We start from the raw sequence: 22969 nt of genomic DNA on the forward strand, positions 1-22969 counted from the left end.
AGAGAGAGAGAGGGAGAGGGAGAGAGGGGGAGAGAGAGAGGGAGGGAGAGAGAGAGAGAGAGGGGAGGGAGAGAGAGGGAGAGAGAGGAGAGAGAGAGAGAGAGAGAGAGAGAGAGGGGGGAGAGAGAGAGAGAGAGAGAGAGAGAGAGGAGAGAGAGAGAGAGAGAGGAGAGAGAGAGAGAGAGAGAGAGAGAGAGAGAGAGAGAGAGAGAGAGAGAGATCTCCTTACCCCAGGTGAGGGTGTGGATGTGGTGTCACCAGCCAACCAAAGAAGAGGAGGAGGCACCGCCTCAATTTACCGTACATCAACAGTGCACTGAAAGAAGTCTCTCACCCACGTCCACTATTATAACGTCGAGGACTCGCTTGTGGATATAGCTCGGATTCTAGCACAGGTGTTTGGATTTTGGGACATTCTTCCGGTCATGAATCGGGGTTCTTTGCCCGCCGCTGCTTTTTTGCTACTTATATTCGCGGTGAGTTATCTTATTTGACGTTACCGGCGTTGTTTTTGGATTATATATATTTTTTGTGTTGGGGAAGCTAAATTACTTGGAAAATATAGTTTACGCGATAACAACTACGTCACACTGGAAGAAGTTAAGCTAAACTAAAGCTACCCTTAAGAAACACATAGTCTAAAGTTACTATCTATCTAAATTTGAAATGTCATATAATACAAATTACATGAACAGATCCCTATGTAGTTAGATGATAACATCATCTGTAATGTATCATATTAAACACAAAAACGATGTTTCAAGTGAGAATTAGGCTATATGCAGGTCTAATGGCGAAAAATAAATTCACCGATATGTTATTTTATTCTTTGCAAAACAAATAGTGTGTAACGTTAGTTAGTTTCAGTAGCTAAAATACACGGTACATGCCAACGAGTAATTAACTAGACCTACTGAAAACACTACCAATATTTGAATTTAGTTCATCTAACACTACTACTGCAAAATGTAATTTAATTACTACCCAACACTGGCAATTTTACACTTTTCTTGTTGGTATTCGTTTTTTGGTCGTTCCGACATGGGCGTTCTGACACTCATAACCGTACGGATATGTTTGGCTGTAGTAGGCTACTGGTAGCCTAGCTAGTTGTTAAATACATTTATATTCCTTGCCTTTTCAGTTTATAAGTCATAAGCAGTCTCATCTCGCTCCCAGAGTGTGCCGTTATTAAAAATACAAAAAGGAGTTGTGTAATAAACACTTTTATAAATGGTATAAAAGGTGACTGCCTACCGGTCAAATATGCGCGAGACAAGTGCGCACAACTCATTGACTATCAAAGGGATTATGACGGTCCACAAGCGCACCCATTCTTTCTGTAGGTCTATACAATTATTATTTTTCTGAGGTTACAAAATAATGTGTCACTTTTCTAACGAATATTGACAGTAGGCTTATAATCTGTAGGCCACACATTTCAGGTGGTTAGGCATATAACCCTTGGGGGTCACGTAGGACTGACATGTTATTTTGTTATAACCCTCTGGTCGAGCCAGAACCACCATAAAAAGAACATGTCCAAAGTTTAGTGTTTTGTTATTTGCATATACACAGGTGTCATGGTAACATTGCTCTCACTCATGACAGTGAGACAGAATCCCTTTCATTTTGAGAGCACTGCTTGAAAGGGGTTTTGAAATATGAATAAGGCCTCCTACAATACATTTTGAAAATGGCATCCACAGAACGGTTTCCACCAAAATTGGCTATAGGCCTATTGTAAGAATACCTGAAAACAAATAAATGCTTTTTGGTCTGAATTTAAGGTTATGGTTTGGCATAAGGTTAGCAGTGTGGTTAGGGTTAAGGTTAGGTTTAAAATAACATTTTAAGAAATAAGTAGGAGTTTATGACTTTGTGGCTGTGGTAACTAGTTGCAAGCTTGCAGAACCGTCCCACTGGGCACAAACGTCAATTAAACGTCTTTTCCACTATGGTTCAACGTAATTTAATTGATTACGTGGAAACGATGTTGATTCAACCAGTGTGTGCCCAGTGGGTTTTGGGTGTGTATCATGGTTGCGGATCACAGCTGAGAGATATAGCGGAACTAGCCTAACCTTGTACATGATAGAAAATAGTATTTCTACAGCTTTCACTCAAATGTTCTTTAAAGGGCATGAATTTGACTTCATGTGGTTGTTACTAGTTACCACAAGCACAAAGCCAAAATATGCTAGGCCTGTCTATATTGTAAAAGTCAATAATTTACTCTGTGGTTAATATTAGGTTTATGGTTAAGTTTGAAATCAAATTTGAAGAACATCAATTGTAGAAATACGCAGGGTTTAGCCATAATTATGACTTTATGGCTGTGGTAACTAGTGACAACAGTTTCATGTTGACGATGACCTGGCTGTCAAAGATAGTTGGTCATTCCATCCACAGGGCTATTTCTCAAACATGTTAATGCATCCCAAATCGCTCCCTATTTAGTGCACTACTTTTGACCAGGCCTATAGGACTCACGTTGGGCTCTGGTCAAATGTAGTGCACTATATAGGGAAAAGGATGCCATTTAGCATGTGTTTTTTTGCCAGTCCTGATTCATCTTTTGTTCTCACGTGCCCACCCACTATTACATACAGGTTCATACTCCTCCTTGCGAGCTACAATAACTATTCTTTACTTAGGAGTGGTTGGCTGGGTGGGTCTGCAGTAGGCTTGGCACAGTCTCACTGCTTTCACAGTTATGCCTCAGCACTTAAGTGGGTTTAGGATGTACACTGTATCATAACAGGTTTAAGTTCTGGTTTATGTTCATTACAAGTCACAGTAAACTCATGGAACCTGAGTGTTTGAATGACAGATCAAAGAGTAACTCACTACAGGAGAGGGACATACAACAATGGCTCTTCCTATACCAGGACCCCAAACTAAAATGGGAGATAAAATTGTTGACTGCCAGGTAAAACAAATATGCCAGGCTCCTATCCCAGTCCATGGACTGGAAATTGAGATACACTGATCTAGAGAAACATAATGCAAGTAATACGCTCTCTCTTTATCTTTTTTCTCTCTCTCCACCTCTGAAAAACATGGGTTGTGCACAATCACTCACCATAAAGTATAACTCTGCCAGGTTTTTACCATTTGGAAGATCTGACTGAGTTATGAGAACTTGAGAAGGAGGAGCAATCAGTTAATATGTTCCAGACACATTGATAGTGGATGGGGTGGGTGAGAGGATGGGGATTTCTGCTAATGCTTTGTCACTGTTATCCATGAAAGTAACCATTGATGTATTTTGTTTTGTGAAAGCAGGTTTTAGTGTCTGTGGCTGTGGTGGAGGCACGTCATTCCGCTGGGCTAAGGAGACACAAGAGGGAATGGATCATCCCTCCCCAGAAACTAGATGAAAATGTAGACTACACCAAGAAAGAGTTTATCGCCAAGGTAATGCCACATGACGGAGGTGCAATTGGTCGCTAGAAGAGCCATATATTTAGAGAGTTAAGCCAACTTTTAGAATTTAGAATATTATTCTAATTCTAGATATTCAGTTATTGTTTAGATTTTCCTGACATAATATTAATGGGGAGCTAACATGGTATAGTACCAGTCAAAAGTTTGAACACACCTAGCAACATACCACCCTGCATCCCACTGCTGGCTTGCTCCTGAAGATAAGCAGGGTTGGTCCTAGTCAGTCCCTAGATGGGAGATCAGATGCTGGTGGAAGTGGTGTTGGGGGGGCCAGTAGGAGGCACTATTTCCTCTGGTATAACAAAAAATCCCTGGGCAGTGATTGGGGACATTGCCCTGTGTAGGGATGCTGTCTTGTGGATGGGATGTTAAATGGGTGTCCTGACCTTCTGTGGTCACTAAAGATCCCATGGCACTTATTGTAAGAGTAGGTGTGTTAACCCTGGTGTCTTGGCTAAATTCCCATTCTGGCCCATAATACCATCATGGCCACCTAATCATCCCCAGCTTACAATTAGCTTATTCATCCACTCTCTCCTGTAACTATTCCCCAGGTCATTGCTGTAAATGAGAATGTGTTCTCAGTCAATTTAACTGGTTAAATTTTAAAAAACGACTTATTCAAGGGATTTTCTTTATTTTTTAACAATTTTCTACATTGTAGAAAACACTATGAAATAACACATGAAATCATGTAGTAACCAAATAAGTGTTAAACAAATCTAAAAGTATTTAATATTATAGATTCTTCAAAGTAGCCACCCTTTGCCTTCATGACAGCTTTGCACACTCTTGGCATTCTCTCAACCAGCTTCATGAGGTAGTCACCTGGAATGCATTTCAATTAACAGGTGTGCCTTGTTAAAAGTTCATTTGTGGAATTTCTTTTCTTCTTAGTCCGTTTGAGCCAATCAGTTGTGTTGTGACAAGGTAGGGGTGGTATACAGAAGATAGCCCATATTATGGCAAGAACAGCTCAAGTAAGCAAAGAGAAACAACAGTCCATCATTACTTTATGACATGAAGGTCAGTCAATCTGGAAAATGTCAAGAACTATGAAAGTTTCCTCAAGTGCAGTCACAAAAACCATAAGCACTATGATGAAACTGGCTCTCATGAGGACCGCCACAGGAAAGAAAGACCCAGAGTAACCTCTGGAGAGGATAAGTTCATTAGAGTTACCAGACTCAGAAATTGGAAATTGCAGCCCAAATAAATGCTTCACAAAGTTCAGAGGAGACTGCGTGAATCAGGCCTTCATGGTCGAATTCCTGCAAAGAAACATCTACAAAACAACAATAATAAGAAGAGACTTGCTTGGGCCAAGAAACACGAGTAATAGACATTAGACCGGTGGAAATCTGTCCTTTGGTCTGATGAGTCCAAATTTTAGATTTTTGGTTCCTACCGCCGTGTCTTTGTGAGACGCAGAGTAGGTAAACGGATGATCTCCGCATGTGTGGTTCCCACCATGAAGCATGGAGGAGGAGGTGTGCTGGTGTGGGGGTCCTCTGCTGGTGACACTGTCAGGGATTCATTTAGAATTCAAGGCACACTGAACCAGCATGGCTACCACAGCATTCTGCAGCGATACGCCATCCCATCTGGTTTGCGCTTAGTGGGGCTATCATTTGTTTTTCAACAGGACAATGACCCAACACACCACCAGGCTGTGTAAGGGATATTTGACCAACCAGGAGAGTGATGGAATGCTGCAACAGAGGACCTTGCCTCCACAATCACCGGACTTCTACCCAACTGAGATGGTTTGGTATGAGTTGGACCACAGAGTGATGGAACAGCAAGAAGTGCTAAGCATATGTGGGAACTCCTTAAAGACTATTGGAAAAGCATTCCAGGTGAAGCTGGTTGAGAAAATGCCAAGATTGTGCAAAGCTGTCATTAAGGCGAAGGATGGCTACTTTGAAGAATCTCAAATATAAAATATATTTTGATTTGTTTAACACTTTTTTGGTTACTACATGATTCCATGTGTTATTTCATAGTTTTGATGTCTTCACTATTATTCTACAATGTAGAAAATAGTAAAAATAAAAAACCCTTGAATGAGTAGGTGTGTCTAAACTTTTGACTGGTACTGTAAATGCACTATAATGCGGAAACCACATTGATCCAACTCTTTAAATATGTGTCTCTCGTCTCTAGCAATGTTAATATTGCTGTCGTGTTTGTTGTATTTTGTGTTTGTGTCGACTCACTCCTCTATCTGTCTATCTGTGTGTCTGTGTTTCAGATCCGGTCAGATTCAGACGATGGGACTGGTAATGTGCAGTACTCTCTAACTGGGGTGGGAGCTTCTAAACCCCCCTACCACCTGTTCAGAGTGAACCCTGACACCGGCTTTGTATTCATCACTGGTATCCTGGACCGGGAGACTATCGCCATGTACAATGTGAGTATCACACAGAGACAAATAACTGAAGATATAGCACAGGTGTATTAGTACTGCCGCAATGTATGATGTCCTTTGGTTTATTTATAGATAGATAGATAGATGTGATGATGGTTTTTTTCTCTTCAGTTGTCAGGTACCGCTATGTTCCTTGATGGCAGTGAAGCAGAAAAGAACATTGATTTGAGGATCCAAGTTGTGGATCAAAATGATAACCCTCCTATTTTCGGTGATATTAACCCAGGAGAGGTGTACGAGCTCAGCCCAACAGGTAAGTGTTTGGCAATAAATCAATAACTTCCCCTAGAAAAGTGGGTTGCTCTGTTTAAGAGTGTCTGCTAAATGATTCAAATGTAAAATGTTTACAACTTCCCCTAGAAAATGGGAATGTGCCAATGCAATCCCAATGTGTGTTCTAGCTAATGACAGCAAAATCTCTCATGGACAGACAACGTAACTAATAATCCAGTAGCTGGAGCAAGATTTTCATTCTAGGTTGCCAAGTTTAATGATAGCATGACAACATCCCATGAATGTTTTTTAAATGTCCTGGGGCGATGTTATTTGATGAACATTAATAGAGATATTAGTGTTGTTTATTTTCTGTGTCTGTAGGCACGTCCATCATGACATTGACTGCAACAGACGCTGACGAACCAGGGAATGAGAACTCTAAGATTGCCTACACCATAATTAAACAGGAGCCTCCAGGAGAGAGCATGTTCCACATCACCAAGGATGGAGTACTGAAAGTAAAACAGCCCACACTGGACAGAGAGGTACATACAGCATAGTCACCCATCTTTATTTTTTTTTCTTCTATTTATTTTGTCTTTATTTTTACCCCATTTTCGTGATATCCAATTGGTAGTTACAGTCTTGTCCCTTCACTGCAACTCCCGTACGGACTAGGGAGAGGCGAAGGTCAAGAGCTGTGCGTCCTCCGAAACATTACCCCGCCAAGCCGCACTGCTTCTTGACACACTGCTCGCTTAACCCGTAAGCCAGCCGCACCGATGTGTCAGAGGAAACACCGCACCCTTGGCGACCGTGCATACATGCGCCCGGCCTGCCACAGGAGTCGCTAGAGCGCGATGGGACAAGGACTTCCCGGCCGCATGCACGCTGTTTTTAATAGACAGATTGTTATTAGACACTTAGTTTATATATATATATATATATATATATATTTATAATATATTTGTTTTATATTTGAATCTCTTTTGTTTTCTAGGTGCAGGACTGGTACATGCTGACAGTGAAAGGTACAGATCTAGACGGTAGACCAGAGGGCAACACCGGCACCGGAACCTTTAGAGTCAACATCAAGGATGTGAACGACCATCCTCCCACTCTGGAGAAAGATGAGGTATCTAGAACATTACTCCATCAGCCTGATCCCAGATCTGTATGTACTTTAGAAAACACTCCCAACAGTATACTCCAGCCTGATCCTAGATCTGTATAATATAATTGTTTCATTGTCTCACGTCAGATGATGACTCCATATGCACTGTTCATGGCAATGCATTGCTTTGGAATGGCACCATCTGTCGGAAGACAATGTTAACTAGTTATGCTAGTCAGAGGTGTTGACTAGCACATACACAGTTCTGGGACCAGGATAATATTACTCCCCCTCTGTATAGTATTAGGACACTAGAGGCTGATGTAGTGTCTGATACTCTGTGTGGTTCTGCAGTATGAGGGCAGTATTGAGGAGAACACAGAGAACGTGGAGGTGATGAGGTTCAAAGCGGAGGACATGGACATGGAGAACACTCCTAACTGGGCGGCTCAGTTTGAAATCGTCAAGGGAAACGAGGCTGGCTACTTCAGCATTGAGACAGACCCCAAGACCAACGAGGGAGTTCTGATACTCAAGAAGGTACGGCATGAGCTCTATCACACTGCACAGTCATACATTCACAGATATACTGTGTACACACACACACACACATACAGATGCATTCACACACTTACACACACATTTTCTCCTTTCTTTTTCTGCTGAAATGAAAGACAAGTGCCAGATCCATTTGTTTACATGTGCCTTTTTGTTTCTTCCATCCATTAGTCTGTAGACTATGAAGACGTCAAACACCTTGAGCTGGGAATAGCCGTAGCTAACCAGGCTCCACCTTATAATGGTGAAGGAGGAGGAGGAGGAGGAGGAGGAGGAAGTGGGACAGGAGGAGGAGGAGGAAGTGGGACAGGAGGAGGAGGAGGAAGTGGAGGAAGTGGGACAGGAGGAGGAGGAGGCGGCAGTGGAGGCAGTGGAGGCGGCAGTGGAGGAGGCAGCAGTGGAGGAAGCGGCAGTGGAGGAGGAGGCGGTGGATCGTGGTTTGGTGGTGGAGGTTCTACAGGGAAACCTATGAAGACCTACCCAGTGAAGATCGCTGTGAAGAACCAGCCAGAGGGGCCACGGTTTGACCCCAAGGTCAAGGCTATCCCCATCTCAGAGGGAGGAGACTTCAACATCAACAAGGTGATCGGCTCCTACCATGCCATCGACGGAGACACACTAATGCCTGCACAGAACGTCAGGTCTGTAGTGTCTCTCTCTCTCTCTCTCTCTCTCTCTCTCTCTCACACACACACACACACACACACACACTCTAGTGGTTAGAGAGTTGGACTAGTAACCAAAAGTTAACCCACTGTTCCTAGGCCGTCATTGAAAATATGAATTTGTTCTTAACTGACTTGCCTAGTTAAATAATGGTAAAATAACACACACACACACACACACACACACACACACACACACACACACACACACACACGGCAATACCTAGTCTGATCTGTTGAGCTCAAATACACAAACCCTATCCGATATGCATAAGTTCATATACCAAAACATTTTCCACTATCCCTGTTTTTCCTGATGTAGGTATGCTAAGGGCTCTGACCCAGACAACTGGCTGACAGTTGATGAGTTGACTGGGGATATTAAACTCAATAAGATGCCTGACAGAGAGTCCAAGTTCCTGGTCAACGGGACATACTACGCCAAAGTTCTCTGCATGACCCAAGGTAAGCTAGTTCAGCCTCTTGGCAGTTAGCTTCTTAGACTTGACACACAACACCCTACAGTATATTGAATGTCAATGTGCCAAGGGAAGGAACTGAACCTGGGTCTTCCATGGGAGAAACCAAAATCTTAACAGTTAGCGCAATATGAAATTCCATCTTTGCCCGAGCGTGACACTGATTTGAAGCTGCACAGAGGGCTACCTCATCAGATCTGCTACCTTTGTATAGGACATATGTTGCATAACATGAATAACTCAAGTTGAACTAGTTAGTCTATAGCCTTCTGTTGCATTTCTGAATGAAATGACCTGATCTCTTATTACAATCTATTCTACATAGCACAAGATTATATAACATCAGTCTATATAACCCCTGAGCCTGAATCCTAACTTGTAACACTATCCATGTTCTGTGGCTCTGCTAAGCACTGAAAATAGAGAAGAGTACACTCCTGTCTCCTTATAGCCTTGTATTCTGATCATACTCCGTAATCCGTACATCAAGGCTGACCGGATGTAGCCTGTTCCCAGATCTGTTTGTGCTCTTGTAAACTCCATGGCTGTCTTTGTCAAGCCAAATATTTTATGTCATGTTTGGCATGACAATGAGTGACAAGGAAGTGACATGATAGCACAAACAGACTGGCACTAGATCTGATGTGCAGTAAAGGGGCCTGATTCACAAAACCTTCTTAACTGCCATTTTTTCAACTATAGACTTGTGAAGAAAGTTCAGCAAAGTTGCTATTCCTCAATAAAGTTATTGGAAATATTCTTAATTTTTTTCCTATGTTTCTTCCTAAGAAAAACATAATGTTTTAGGATTCCTTCTTGGAAATGTACTTAACTTTAGGACAGCTAAACCCTTGTCTTGAGACGAATGGATACTTTTGTAACAATTAATGTTTTCTTGCGCCACAGACACATTTGGCTATGGGGTATTTAAATGCAGCAAGAAAACAAATGAAACACGCATTATCTAGCTAGCTAGTAATTAGCAATATATTACAATATTCTAGAAGTGTTAAATATTTTAATGTTGAAAGATGAGACAGAGGAATTGAGGCGAGTAACCAGTCTTGTTCAGGACATTGCAATACATCCGGGTAACTCAAGCACACCGGTAAAAACACTGAAGTTGCAGTAATTAACATTTACAGATGGCATCACTGTGCCATCTTACACCCATAACATCTTCCCTTTTATAAAATAGGACAGGAGCTGTCAATTCACTAACAAAACAAACCTAGTAATAATTTCCAACATGAACATTTTAGTCTTTTTTTCAGGTATCAACTTCACACATTTTGATAGTCTCTTCACTTTTCCCACATTTTTTATATCTCTGTCTGTCAACAATCCCTAATGGGAAACCTACAGATGAAGTATTTTTGGTGGCTGGGACAGATGCCCGCCGCGTGAAAAGAAAGGGGGCGTCTGCGAGGACTGCGTGTTCCTGCACAGGCGTGTCACCTGACTGTCTAAGGGGAGTATTGATGGGCGGGGGAGCGGCCAACCTGTGATCCCCTAGCTCTTCACCCAGTGCCTCAGGCCCCATGTGACTTGCTGGGGTTTCGTCCTTTGTCATGCGACCCCTATGACCATCAGGGTTCTGAGTAGGTGCTGGCTCAGCAATCCGAAGGTCAACCATGTTACGATGGTACAGTGATCCATTCACTTCGACCAAGTAGGAGCATGGTGCAACTTTCTGTACACAGGATTCAAGTCTACAGGGGCCTGTCTGGTCCCCTGGTAGTGACTTCATCCGCACTGTTTCACCCACCCTGAGCTCAGGTAAGTCTTTTGCTGATTTGTCGTAGATGAACTTGGAGACGTGTCTTCTGTGACGTAGCTTCAGTGGCACGTCTGTCACCACACAGGGCTCCAGGAGAGTGTTGGCTACTGGCTACTGAGTTGCTTTTAAGCGCCGTGCCATGAGGTGCTGGGCCGGGCTCCTATCCATGCCTTCTGTTGGGGTATTGCGTCACTGCAGGATTGCTTTCCAGGCATCCTTGCCCTCTCACAGAGCTTTTTTGCAGAAGTTATTTGTGATTTTGACCGCCGACTCCGCCTTCCCATTAGCTTTTGGGTGTCGTGGCGATGACGTGATGTGCTCGAATTCCCCTTCTGCAGCGAATTTTCGGAACTCAAATCCAGAGAATTGGGGTCCATTATCTGAAATCTGGCTGGCCATAGCTGGCAAACTGAGCCTTGCAGCGTTTGATCGTTGTCTCTGTTGAGAGGTCAGGGAGGAGGTCAATCTCCCAGAAGTCTGAATAATGATCGACTACCAGCAGAAAGTCTTTGCCACTGTGCTGGAAGAGATCTAGACCTACTATCTGCCAGGGGCACATTGGTAACTCATGGGACATCATCGTCTCTCTCTGTTGCTCAATGGCATATTTATTGTAGACTGTGCATTTATTGACATAGTCTTCGATTTCACTCTGCATTCCCTGGCCAATACAGTGTGTCACATGCTTGCCTGTAACAAGCCTCACCTCCAATGTGACTTGAGTGCACGTGCCCCAACATCTCAGGGCGTAGAGACCGGGGAATAACGACTCTGACCCTTGAATATTATTCCGTTTTGAACACTGAGCTCCTCTTTCACTGGCCAATATTCTCTGACGGCTAGAGCAGTTTCTTCCTTGCAGTCGGGCCAGCCCATCAGAATCACAGGCCTCAATGCCTGGAGGTGCTCGTCCCTGTCTGTTTGCTGTCTGATTTGTATAAGGCGCTGGTCCGTAACATTAAGGTAGTCAGCCTGGTTGATGTGTTCAACATCCACTTGCACTGTTTGTAAGCTGAACACTGCGTGTTGTTCATGCATGGAGCGTGTGTGTGCCTGATGCAGTAGCCCTGCTGAGCGTGTCACTCACATACATCTCTGGCCCTGGCCTATACTGAGGTTGTAGCTTTGTAGGGCCAGTAGCATGCTCTGCAGTCGTTTCGGGGCATTCAGGAGAGGCTTGCTGAATATAGCAATAAGGGGCTTGTGATCCGTCTCTGCGGTAATGTTGTCGCGCCCGTACAAGTAGTGGTAGAAGCGTTGACATGCAAACACAATGCTGAGGCACTCCTTCTCTATCTGGGCATAGTTCTGCTCTCTTGGAGTGAGTGCCCTAGAGGCGAATGCCACAGGCTGGCCCTCCTGCATGAGGCAACAGCCAAGTCCATACAGCCAAGTCCATACGGTTGTGTTAGATCAGTGGAGATCCAGGTAAAGAGCCGGACATATATCCGGCCAGTTGCCTGACTAATTCCTCTCCCTGAGATGACAGAGGACGTGGAGCGATGAGCTTTTGGAGGAGTGTGGAATTTAACACATTTCCAGGGTGCCTGTAGAAAAGGCCTATGGAGTTGTTGGAATCGCCCTTTAATTCATGGCCACTTGCACAGCAAAATCAGAAATGGGTTGCCTCCCCTAACAATCTTCGTCCCTATTCCTTTGTGACAACTACTGATGGTAAAAAAGGGCTTTCTAAATCCAAAAACACTCCTTACCTCAGGACACCCTCAACAGGTGACTATCCAGGGAAATTAAGAAAAATGAGCGGTCTGTTTCTGCATAGATCTGATAGATTTATTAACGGGACAAACAAACAAACAGGCTGACGTTTCAGCGTAGTTCACCTTCATCGGAGCCTTGAGTAGAAAAAGGTGGGAGGCGCCTATTTAACCTCACAGGGGAGTGTCACACTTGCCATGTTTTTCAAACATGTCATTTAGAGCTGTCAATAATATCAACTAGACATGGGCTATTTAACCAAGTATAATAAGCCTTCTAGATTCCTTCATACATATACAGTGCATTCCACTTGAATAATAACAAAGGAAAGAGAAATAAACAAAAACATATTTACAAAAGAAGAGAAAGAGCTGACCCCTTCGCTCGACTGCGTCTAAGCAGTCCGTCCAAAGTGCCTCTCTCGGTAGCAATTTCCTCACAATATTGCCTCCTCTGGTGGAGAGAGAAACTTTCTCAATTCCCCAGAATTTCAAAGTGGAGGCTTGAGCCATGGTTAGCACTCGCTTAGTGCCTCCCACCTTTTCCTACTCAAGGCTCTGATGAAGTTGAATTACGCCGAAACGTCAGCCTGTTTGTTTGTCTCGTTAATAAATCCATCAGATCTATGCAGAAACAGAGTGCTCCTTTTTCTGTATTCTCCCTGATAGTCACCTGTTCAAGTGTCCTGGGGTAAGGAATGTTTTGGGATTTACAAATCGAGCACATGATTCCGTTTGTTCAAGCTGGGCTGAAGTGCTTTTGGGTACCCTTCCTTTCTATGTCTTTATAAATACATTTGATTGATTGATTAACTGATTGACTGATTGATTGATTGTCGCACTCTTTTCCTGTTCAGACATGCCCTCTAAGACAGCCACGGGTATGGTAGCCATCCAAGTGGAGGACTTGAACGACCACTGCCCCATGCTTACTAGTAAAGTTCAGACCATGTGTATGACAGCCGATGCTATTACCGTGACTGCAGTGGACAAGGATGCGTTCCCCAACGGAGCCCCTTTCACCTTCACCATCATCCCAGAGGGAACAGAGGGAGTGTGGGTGGTCGAGCACCTAAACGGTGAGAGACCTGGAGAATGGAGTTCCTACTGAGGGAATAAGATGATGATAGCACACAATAAAACCATTAGGATTATTTAGTCTAGAAAACAAGAAGAGCTACACTGAGTGGTAGCATAGCCAAGCATATCATATCACATATATTATATACTATTCTACTGTATCTTAGTCACTTAATAACGTTTACATATCTTGCATTACTCATCTCATATGTTTTTACTGTATTCTATACTATTCTACGGTATCTAAATGACTTAATGTTTACATATTTGGCATTAAGCATATCATGTATATACTGTTTTCTATGCTATTCTACTTTGTCTTAGACCGGTCCGCTCTTATATCACTCGTTCCATATGTGTATAGTCTTAATTAATTCCTACTTAGATTTGTGTGTATTGGGTATATGTTGTGTAATTTGTTAGATATTACTTGTTAGATATTACTGCACTGTCGGAGCTAGAAGCACAAGCATTTCGCTACACCCGCAATAACATCTGCTAATCACGTGTATGTGACCAATACAATTTGATTTGATTCGACAGACTTGCCTATTTCCTTAGTCATAGAGATGAGGAAGGAAAGATAGTATATCTATCTGACAACCTGTCTCATGTCTGACTGTGTTTGTGTCTAACCTCTGACCTTACAGACACCTCGACCATCCTGAGGTCCCAAAAGGATTTGTGGCCGGGCTCCTACGCAGTTGCCATGGAGATCCGCGACCAGCAGGGCCACACGTGTCCTGACTTGCAGAAGCTAAAGGTAGATGTCTGCACGTGTGCGGACAAAGGGAAGGCGTGTGCGACGCGAGGAGTTAAGGGCTCTACTGGGGCAGTTCTAGGGCCTGCAGCAATTGGACTGCTCTTCCTGGGTCTGCTGACGCTACTGCGTGAGTATGATGTCATCATCTAGAAGAAAAAAAGGCAGAACGCATTCAGGATTTGCAGTGAAACAAGGGAAATGTATTGCATATTTTCAGGACAAATCTTTTGACCAACTGGGTTCATCAATGTCTACAATAGTGAGAAAATCAAAGTCATCATTGTGACATGGTTAGAGCTAGAGTTAGTCATCAAGGGGATGGGGATTGCCTGAGCAAGGCGCAGATTCACTGATCTTGATCATGTAATGAGAAGATAATTCTTACTAAGCAGTAATTCTGCTTAGAGCTCTGCTCAGCCAGGCCGATCCTCTTAAATATTCTGGTACCATAGAGAAAGATAGGTGACTCATCTTTATATCTGTACCATTATAGCGTCTGTGACAGCATGGGCAGCGCCATTGAAGCTGCAGCCCATAGGATTCCCCACCCAGTTGACAACTTTAAAATGGCCAAAGCATGGTGGAAGCCCTCAATGGCAATGTCCATGTTAAAATGGGTCAGATCCATGATGAATCCTCTATCTATCTCTATGGCTGGTACACTAAACTCTTCCCATAGTCCCTCCTCTCTCACACAGCTCTGAACTGATCTGTCTTTAAACAATCCCAGTTTTAGTTGAGGAGACAAGAGAGCCATATCACTAAGTCATCTATTGAGCCATTTAAGACTGAATTTCCTACAGAATGCCTAATCAAACATCATTGCCTAAACTTGATTGATATTTATGTCAGAGCAAGTCTGAGTCGACACCTGAAATATACTGATCAAAAATATAAACGCAACATGTAAAGTGTTGGTCCCATGCTTCATGAGCTGAAATACAAGATCCCAGAAAAGTTCCATATGCACAAAAAACTATTTATCTCAGATTTTGTGCACAAATTCGTTTTTCTGGATTTTCATCCCTGTGTGTGAGCATTTCTCCTTTGCCAAGATAATCCATCCACCTGACAGATGTAGCATATCAAGAAGCTGATTAAACAGCATGATCATTACACCTTGTGCTGGGGAAAATAAAAGGCCACTTAAAATGTGCAGTTTTGTCACACAACACAATGCCACAGGGGGGTTGCTGAGTATTTATGTCTTTAATAAAGCCCTTTTGTGAGGAAAAACTCATTCTGATTGGCTGGGCCCTGGCTCCCGAATGGGTGGGCCTGGCTCCCAAGTGGGTAGACCTATGCCCTCCCTGGCCCACCCATGGCTGTGCCCCTTTAACTAAATCATACGGTATAAACAAAAAAGTAGTTGGTCTCCTGCTACAGTTGTAAATCTTGTACTGTGAGTGGATTTACATTTACTATATTACATCTAGTCTATGAGACCAGGCTGTGATTACGGCTCATCCTAAATAAATCATGAATAATTATGAGTTAGAAAGTTATAGACTCACAAATATCATACCCCCAAGACATGCTAACCTCGCACCATTACAATTACAGGGGAGGTTAGCATTTTTAGGGGGGTATGATATTTATGCCGCTGTAGCTTTCTCACTCATCATTATTCACAATTAATTCAGGATTATCCGTAATCATGGTAGTATCCACATTAATAGAGAAGTGTTTAGAAACATATTCTAGTTTAATTTACTCCAAAATAACGATACATTATTTACCATTAATTTCTATTGGGCACAAAATAATCTGAAACGCAACCAAAACAAACAGAAAATGCATCCAACAATGTGTAGAGTCACAAGCTTGTTGTAGTCATTGCGTGCTATGAATATGGGACCACCAAATACATAACTTTTTACTACTTTAATACACATAAGTAAATTTGTCCCAATACTTTTGGTCCCCTAAAATGGGTGGGCTTTGGTCAAAAAGTGCTATAATTTCTAAACAGTTCACCCGTCAAATCTATAGTGCTGGAGTACAGAGGCAAAACAACAAAAAATGTATCGCTGTCCCAATACTTTTGGAGCTCACTGTATAGTCAACATCAGCCCTACTCTTGCTTTCTTGCTTATGCCGTATAATGGCAGGTCATAGCTCTGTCATAGCTCTCAGTTTTTAATTGAAGCTGCTACTCTTATGTTTTGTCTAACCCCCCTCATGGTTCTGTCTCCACAGTAATCCCTCTCCTGCTGTTGTTCTGTACGTGTGGGGGTGCCGGAGGTCTTCCTGGGGGCTTCACTGAGATGCCCTTTGACGCCAAGTCACAACTTATATCCTACCACACTGAGGGACAGGGGGAGAACACGGTAAGAAGGGGAAAGAAGGGTGTGTGTGCATGCGGGGTCACAGATAATCTTTTGTGTGAATGATTCCACTATGGTAGTATGTTTCTCGTTGGGGTTAATGGTCCAAGATGTCACAGCAATATTTTTTTGACCCCTGACCTCTTACAGGAAGTACCTCTGCTGAACGCACCAGTTCAGGTCGACACAGGAAGGGTCAAAATGGTCAATGCGGGAACCATTGCAGCAACGGCCGGAGGGGCGGGGCTAATGATAGGTGGTGGTCAGTTCCAGAACTCCTCCTCCACGATGGGCGGTGGATTCTACCAATCAGACGGCCTTATGGATATTGGATATAATAATGGAGGAGAGATAATCGGCCATGGGAATGGAGGGGGCTTTTATTCTGAGTATGAGAGCAGAGAAGGAGGAGGAGCCTATGAAGGCATCGCCCTGCCTGATCACTACCTGGAGGAGTACTACTCTCAGGTAAGGAGGCAGAAAATAGATCTGTCAGGTCAGTAGATTGTGAATCAACATAGAGTAGAGAGCACAAATAGAAATACAGTGTCCATATATGAACGGTTGTGTGTATATTTAACTGGTTTAACTGTCCTTGGTTGGTTGTTTAGCAACAAAACCGACATATGTGCAATTATGGGGCAAAACAGACAGGGTTGGGTTAGATTGTTGACAATATGTAAACTATACTTAATCTCCAAATGTTTATTGAAAGCATAAATACATTTGCACAATGAGCACTTGATGTCTGTCAAATACATCATTGCCGTTGTTGGTTAGCTAGCTAGCGTATTTTTTGTCATATTAGCATTGACATGAAATCAGTGAAAACACCTCAAAACAAGACATTGTATCAGAAACTAGCTGTAACTAGTCACTTACGATTCCCCTCATGGCAGTTTCTTGTCATCGTTGGTAGCTATCTGGCCATCCAGAATCACAACAACTCATGGACTTCTGACCCATTGAAGTGGGCACATAATTTCCGTGACCTTGTCAGCTAACCCATCTATATACACTGAATGTATGGACAATGCTTCTACACCTGCATTGCTTGCTGTTTGGGGTTTTAGACTGGGTTTCTGTACAGTACTTTGAGATATCAGCTGATGTAAGAAGGGCTATATAAATACATTTGATTTGATATAATGAATGGTGGCAGGCGGTAGAATTAATTGATGTGTCTGTATTGTAACATATGTCTGTGTGGGTCTGTGTTGTATTTTCAGAAAGCTCACTGTGCAGCTGAAAACCACGTCCAGAAGGACAGTATGTTGGTGTATGACTACGAGGGCCAGGGCTCTCCTGTGGGCTCGGTGGGATGCTGCAGCCTCCTGGAATCTGACAACGACCTCCAGTTCCTCAATGACCTAGGGCCAAAATTCAAGACCCTGGCCGAGGTGTGCCGCGGAGAGAGGTTCCAAACCGAAGTCTCTGCGCCTCTGCCACCCAGACCCATCATCTCCATGCCAACAGCAGCCAGCAGTGTGACGACCAATGTGGCGTCCAGACTGGTTTCCGCCGCTTCGGTCCCAGCCCCAGCCCCAGCCTCGGCACCAGCCCCAGCCCCAGCCCCAGCCCCAGCCCCAGCCCCAGCACCGCCCCCTGCCCCGGCCCAGGTGACACACGTTGAGAGGGCTGTGGTGAGGGAGTCAGATCGTTTGTCTACTCTGAGGCAGGACATGGTGGGAGGAAGCCAGGGCCAGACCTTCCTACTGCAGCAACAGCCTATGTACTACACCACCATGCAGCCTATGATGCAGCCCGTGGTGCAGCAGATGCACTATGTAGTGGAGCAACAGGTTCCCAACATACAGGGCATGATAATGGTCAACGGGCCTCCGTCAGGCTCGGCCCAGGGCCTAGTGCTGCAAGGGCAACAGGTGGTGACCGGTACCCAGGCTCAGGGCACGCTTGGCAGGGGAGAGGGAGGCCTGATCCATATGGGGAACATGTCTGGTTCTCAGGGTATGATGGTGGTGGATGGGCCGGTGATGCAGGGGGGCAGATGCTCCAAGGGGGCAAATGCTGCAGGGGGCAGGTTTTTCAGGGAGGGCAAGTTCTTCAGGGGGGCAGTTGGTACAAGGCGGTCAGGTCCTTCAGGGGGGTCAGGCCTGGCTGCAGCAGAGTAGCTCCCTGCAGCAAGGGGGCTTATCAGGGTCACAGAGCATGCTGGTGATGGAGGGACAGGGGGGTATCAGCGGAGGTAGTGGGGTGCAGAAAGGCCAGGGAGGGGTGTTAGGGTTCTCCCAGGGGTCCATGCAGAGGAACGGCCTCTCTGGATCACACAGAGTCCTCTACACCACAGAGCAGAGCTCAGCCGCAGAGTCCAGCGCAGGCTCACAGAGCGGCATTGTAGAATTGAACGGGTTCTCCAGCAAGGTCCGCGTAGGCCCCGCATCCTCCTCCCGCAAGGCGGTGATAGAGAAAAGAGTTGTGACCAACCAGAGCACCAGTAAATAAGGTCTCGACAGATAATATAATACTATAATCACAGGACACATTAAATGCCACTGAAGTTATTTATGGATGGAAATGTCACCACCTTGAAAGTTTTGATTTCAATTCAGTGGTCAAGATGGGGGTATTTTTTTGTCCCTGAAAAGCATATCATTCTTAGATGTATAGTGGGTTTTAGAATGAGAAAGTGTTAGATTGTTGTTTAAAAAATGTGGCAGTGGGCAAGTGTAAATGTGCAGGTTCAGAATATTTTACAGATTGTAACCTTGTGTCTGCTTGCACAGCGAATTCTATCAGCCAGGCCTATAAAGCATCCCACCTTAGTTCTATCATGCAGTGTGTACTTGTGTGTTTTCATGTGAGTGCAATTCAGCTTCCATCTGAAATAATGAACTATAACAAATAATGAACTAATCAACTATATATGCATTGAGCTTGTCTGATGCTATAAGCACACTGTTTGATTAAATTAACACAAATGACTAAAGAGGGAACTAGGGATAAAGATAACCAGATTTCTTCTTTTTTTTGCCTGTCCCTACCATCCTCCTCCCGCTCCTACTGGCCTTCGCAAATTCTGATGTTACTGTCCTGAACTTGCCAGGAATAGGCTACACAAGGAGTCAGCAAACTTTCTCATGTGGAATGCAAATTTATCCTACCATTTCTACAGATCTGTGTGCCAGTTATGATTTTCATATGCACATTTTTGTGTAGCAGTTTTCATTTATAACAACATCTTTGTATCTTTAAAAAATTATATCCAAATCTAAATGAAAATGATACAAACCTAAAAAGTTACTTCTATTGCCATTGCTAACTATGTAAAAAGAGCCTATAAAGCCAACAAATAAAAACAATGCAGCCTGCAGGTAGAAAATATCCTGATAAAAATAAATATCCCATAAATCACATTGGCTATACATGACCTGTCTGCAACGAACTTGAAACATTGTATCAACTATTAACTTGGGTCTGGCCTGAAGAACCTTGCCACATTGTATAAAATATTGGGCCCTCAAGAGTTTTGCGAGCCAATGAGACACACCTGTAGGCTATTTGTGCAAGGGATAAGAAGTAATCAGGTAGGCCTATTTTTATGATGTTTCCACTGATCAGAGCATGACATTTTTCCCTTTCACACTGAGTGTTTATCAAAGGTAGAGAGCTGGAAAGATTTTTCAAATACATTGATGAACTATTGTCATTCTCAATGGATGTAAAAACAGACTTTGTTTGCTTGCTGTTTGAGGTGAAGTGAACATTACTTTGAGAAGCTCCAAAGGTCATTAGTGGTGGTGTGTTAAGCCAAACAGAAATGCTATCAGATCCCCAAATGGGCACATTTATATGCCTACATGTGCCTGCAGGCCAGGTAGCCTATAGGCCTACTTCTATGGGTAATCAGGTGCGCGTACTTACTCAACATTGACAGGAGCGCTCCAAACAAAAGACAATGACTAAATTGACAAAACTCGTAAATATAATTAAATTAACCAGAACTGGTTTCTCACAAGTGTAGCATAGGTTGTGCGCTCTGCAAACAACGTGACCACTCTGACAATGACAAAGGTAAAATACTGGAATTATATTGAATGCATTAACACACATTACCGTAACCAAAAAAACATTGCAGATTAGAAATGATAGGAATTAACTGGATGTACTACTGGTGATATATGTAATGGGGAATTGATAGACACTAACAATCATGCGCCAACAATTCACACTATGAGTTTATGAAACAATGAATGTGCACAAATTGGCAGGAGAGAGGGTGTTCTGGAGAGAGAAGTGCATTGTGAAGCCACATGCCCCTTCTTCTTGGACTGTGCCATCCCCACGACATCTGTAATGGATTAGTTCACTGAGATGGCCGCCAATAAGACAGGCCTGTGCCATAAAAATATAGATTTGCTACTGCTCAACTAAAAAAAACCTTGGTCGACCAACAGCCTATCTACCAAACATTCGACCAGTCAAATAATTGGGGTCAACCCTAATTTCTGTTGATTAGCATCAAGGATCAACCTGATTTTGATTAGGAGCACTGTATTGAGTATTGAGCACTTCTTTACAGGCGAAACAAATCTAAAGCTTTTTTGTTTTTCTATTGGCTGTTAGTGTGAGTTTGTCATCCACAGACGTGTGATTGCTGTTATTCTATGTGAACATCTCCACCCACGTCTCCCTGAGACCGGCTCTCAGCCCCCCACCACACGCGCATGAAGGCACACATACACACACACACCTCCTCTTCAGTCTGTGGGACTTGTCCATGCACACCAAGAGCATGTTAGACTGTACATTTCCATACCAACCCTGACATCTTGTCCAGTCAGTTTAAGATTCTTCATCTTGTTGGCAACTTATACCTGGAACCTGCTAGTCCCGCTGAGCAGGGCTCTGAGCAAGCCTCACATAGGACAGAAGTGGATGAGCTATAGCCAATAGGCAAAGAAACACAACAGAAGTGGCTGAGCTATAAATTATATATTCTACACCCATCTCTGGCATACAAACATGTTTAGATATTATTCTTTTTTTGTCTCTGCTTGTATTGTATTGTAACTATTTGATGGCTTTGTTTGATCTGAATTTAACATATACGTAATTAATTGGACTTTCTAAAAGCAGCAAGCATGTTCTCAGAGCTTGAAGCATGAAGAATGTGCTTCCATTTTTCAGTCTTAAGCTCAAAACATGAAGTTGGAGTTTGTCAACGTAATAATACTGCGATTGTCACACAGTTCTTCTCACTTAACTGTTGGGTGCTCATTCTGAAACAAAGTATAATAGCTATGCCCCAAAGCTTTTAATTTTATCCAGGTTTGATTGAATCTATACTTGTAGTTGCATCAGTTATAGTACTTAAGGATGGGTCTTATTATTTTTATGTTGTTTGTGTTTTTGTGTACAAATATTCTCATATTTTTATGTAACTTTTTTTTATACCTTGTTGTGTTTGTGTATGCACTCAGACTGTTACCTAAACATGGATTCGTCCAATCAGGGTCTATTTTGTTTTTAACAAGAATGGGAAGAGGGGGAAATTATTACCACTTGTCTAAGACTATCTAATAATTCTCAAAGTACCAGGGGAACATTGTATAGTTTATTTTATGTTACTCTTCTATTAAATGCACTGGTATGTATTTTGTCAAACGCTGGGTATATCTGAAAACAGTTTTTCTTAGCCGTGTTTGTTCCAGAGAATGTTTGGCAAAAAAGGAGCCAACTGAGATAAAGAACTATTGCTGTATTGCACAAGAAGACACAAACTACTGACCTCCTGCACAGTCACTGTCTTTGTGGTCTGTCTGATCTCAGATTTCATCAACAAAATGTCATCGAGCCAATGTTTCATCTCAACTGTATTTAGAGATCAAAGTCCTTTTGGTTATTTAGACTGAAGTTAGGAGTGTCCGATACATTAATTACATACAACACTTTTGAAGCAAGTCTATTATATAAATAACAATTATAGTACGCTATCCCTTAAGGTTTTGACATGAGTCACAGTCCAATCAGGCTTTTATCTACTGAAACGTCTCTGGAACACTCACTCTTAAGTAATGTTTCTATTTTGGTTTGTAAAAGAGACATTATTTTAAATGTTACAGCTTCAATAAAGCTCCTCTTTTATTATTCCTGATGCAGTCGACTAGCCTTTTTGACCAAAGTCAACTATGATCTCTCTCTTGTGAACTTTTTAATTTAACACTCAAGGCTCAGCTCTGAGGAATGAGGTCTATCAGGACAGGGCATGCTCAGGCAGTATACTGCCACAAACACAAACCAAGTGTGAGTCTCTCCAAGTCTGCAGTCTAGAGAAACAGGTTGGGTTTCTCTGTTTGTCCCCATTGTCTCTGTGACATTTCTGTAGAAGTTCAAGTTACATCATTAATATGCTGTGGGTAGCTTCGCATCT

The 22969-nt window shown here is 43.0% G+C and overlaps 1 protein-coding gene across 1 annotated transcript; it reads left to right on the forward strand.

Annotated features, from left to right (window-relative positions):
* The first annotated feature begins 315 nt into the window (after positions 1-315).
* On the forward strand, positions 316-22688 carry LOC112251613 (desmoglein-2). The gene is made up of 14 exons (XM_042322310.1): positions 316-476; positions 3289-3420; positions 5705-5863; positions 5993-6134; positions 6479-6642; positions 7098-7232; positions 7566-7751; positions 7941-8410; positions 8757-8899; positions 13266-13487; positions 14139-14378; positions 16451-16581; positions 16729-17046; positions 17808-22688. The coding sequence occupies exons 1-14, from the start codon at positions 426-428 to the stop codon at positions 18708-18710; spliced, it is 3396 nt and encodes a 1131-aa protein (XP_042178244.1). The 5' UTR covers positions 316-425; the 3' UTR covers positions 18711-22688.
* The last annotated feature ends 281 nt before the right edge of the window (positions 22689-22969 follow it).

This window comes from Oncorhynchus tshawytscha, linkage group LG05 (genome assembly GCF_018296145.1).
Source record: "Oncorhynchus tshawytscha isolate Ot180627B linkage group LG05, Otsh_v2.0, whole genome shotgun sequence".
NCBI classification, from domain to species: Eukaryota; Metazoa; Chordata; class Actinopteri; order Salmoniformes; family Salmonidae; genus Oncorhynchus; species Oncorhynchus tshawytscha.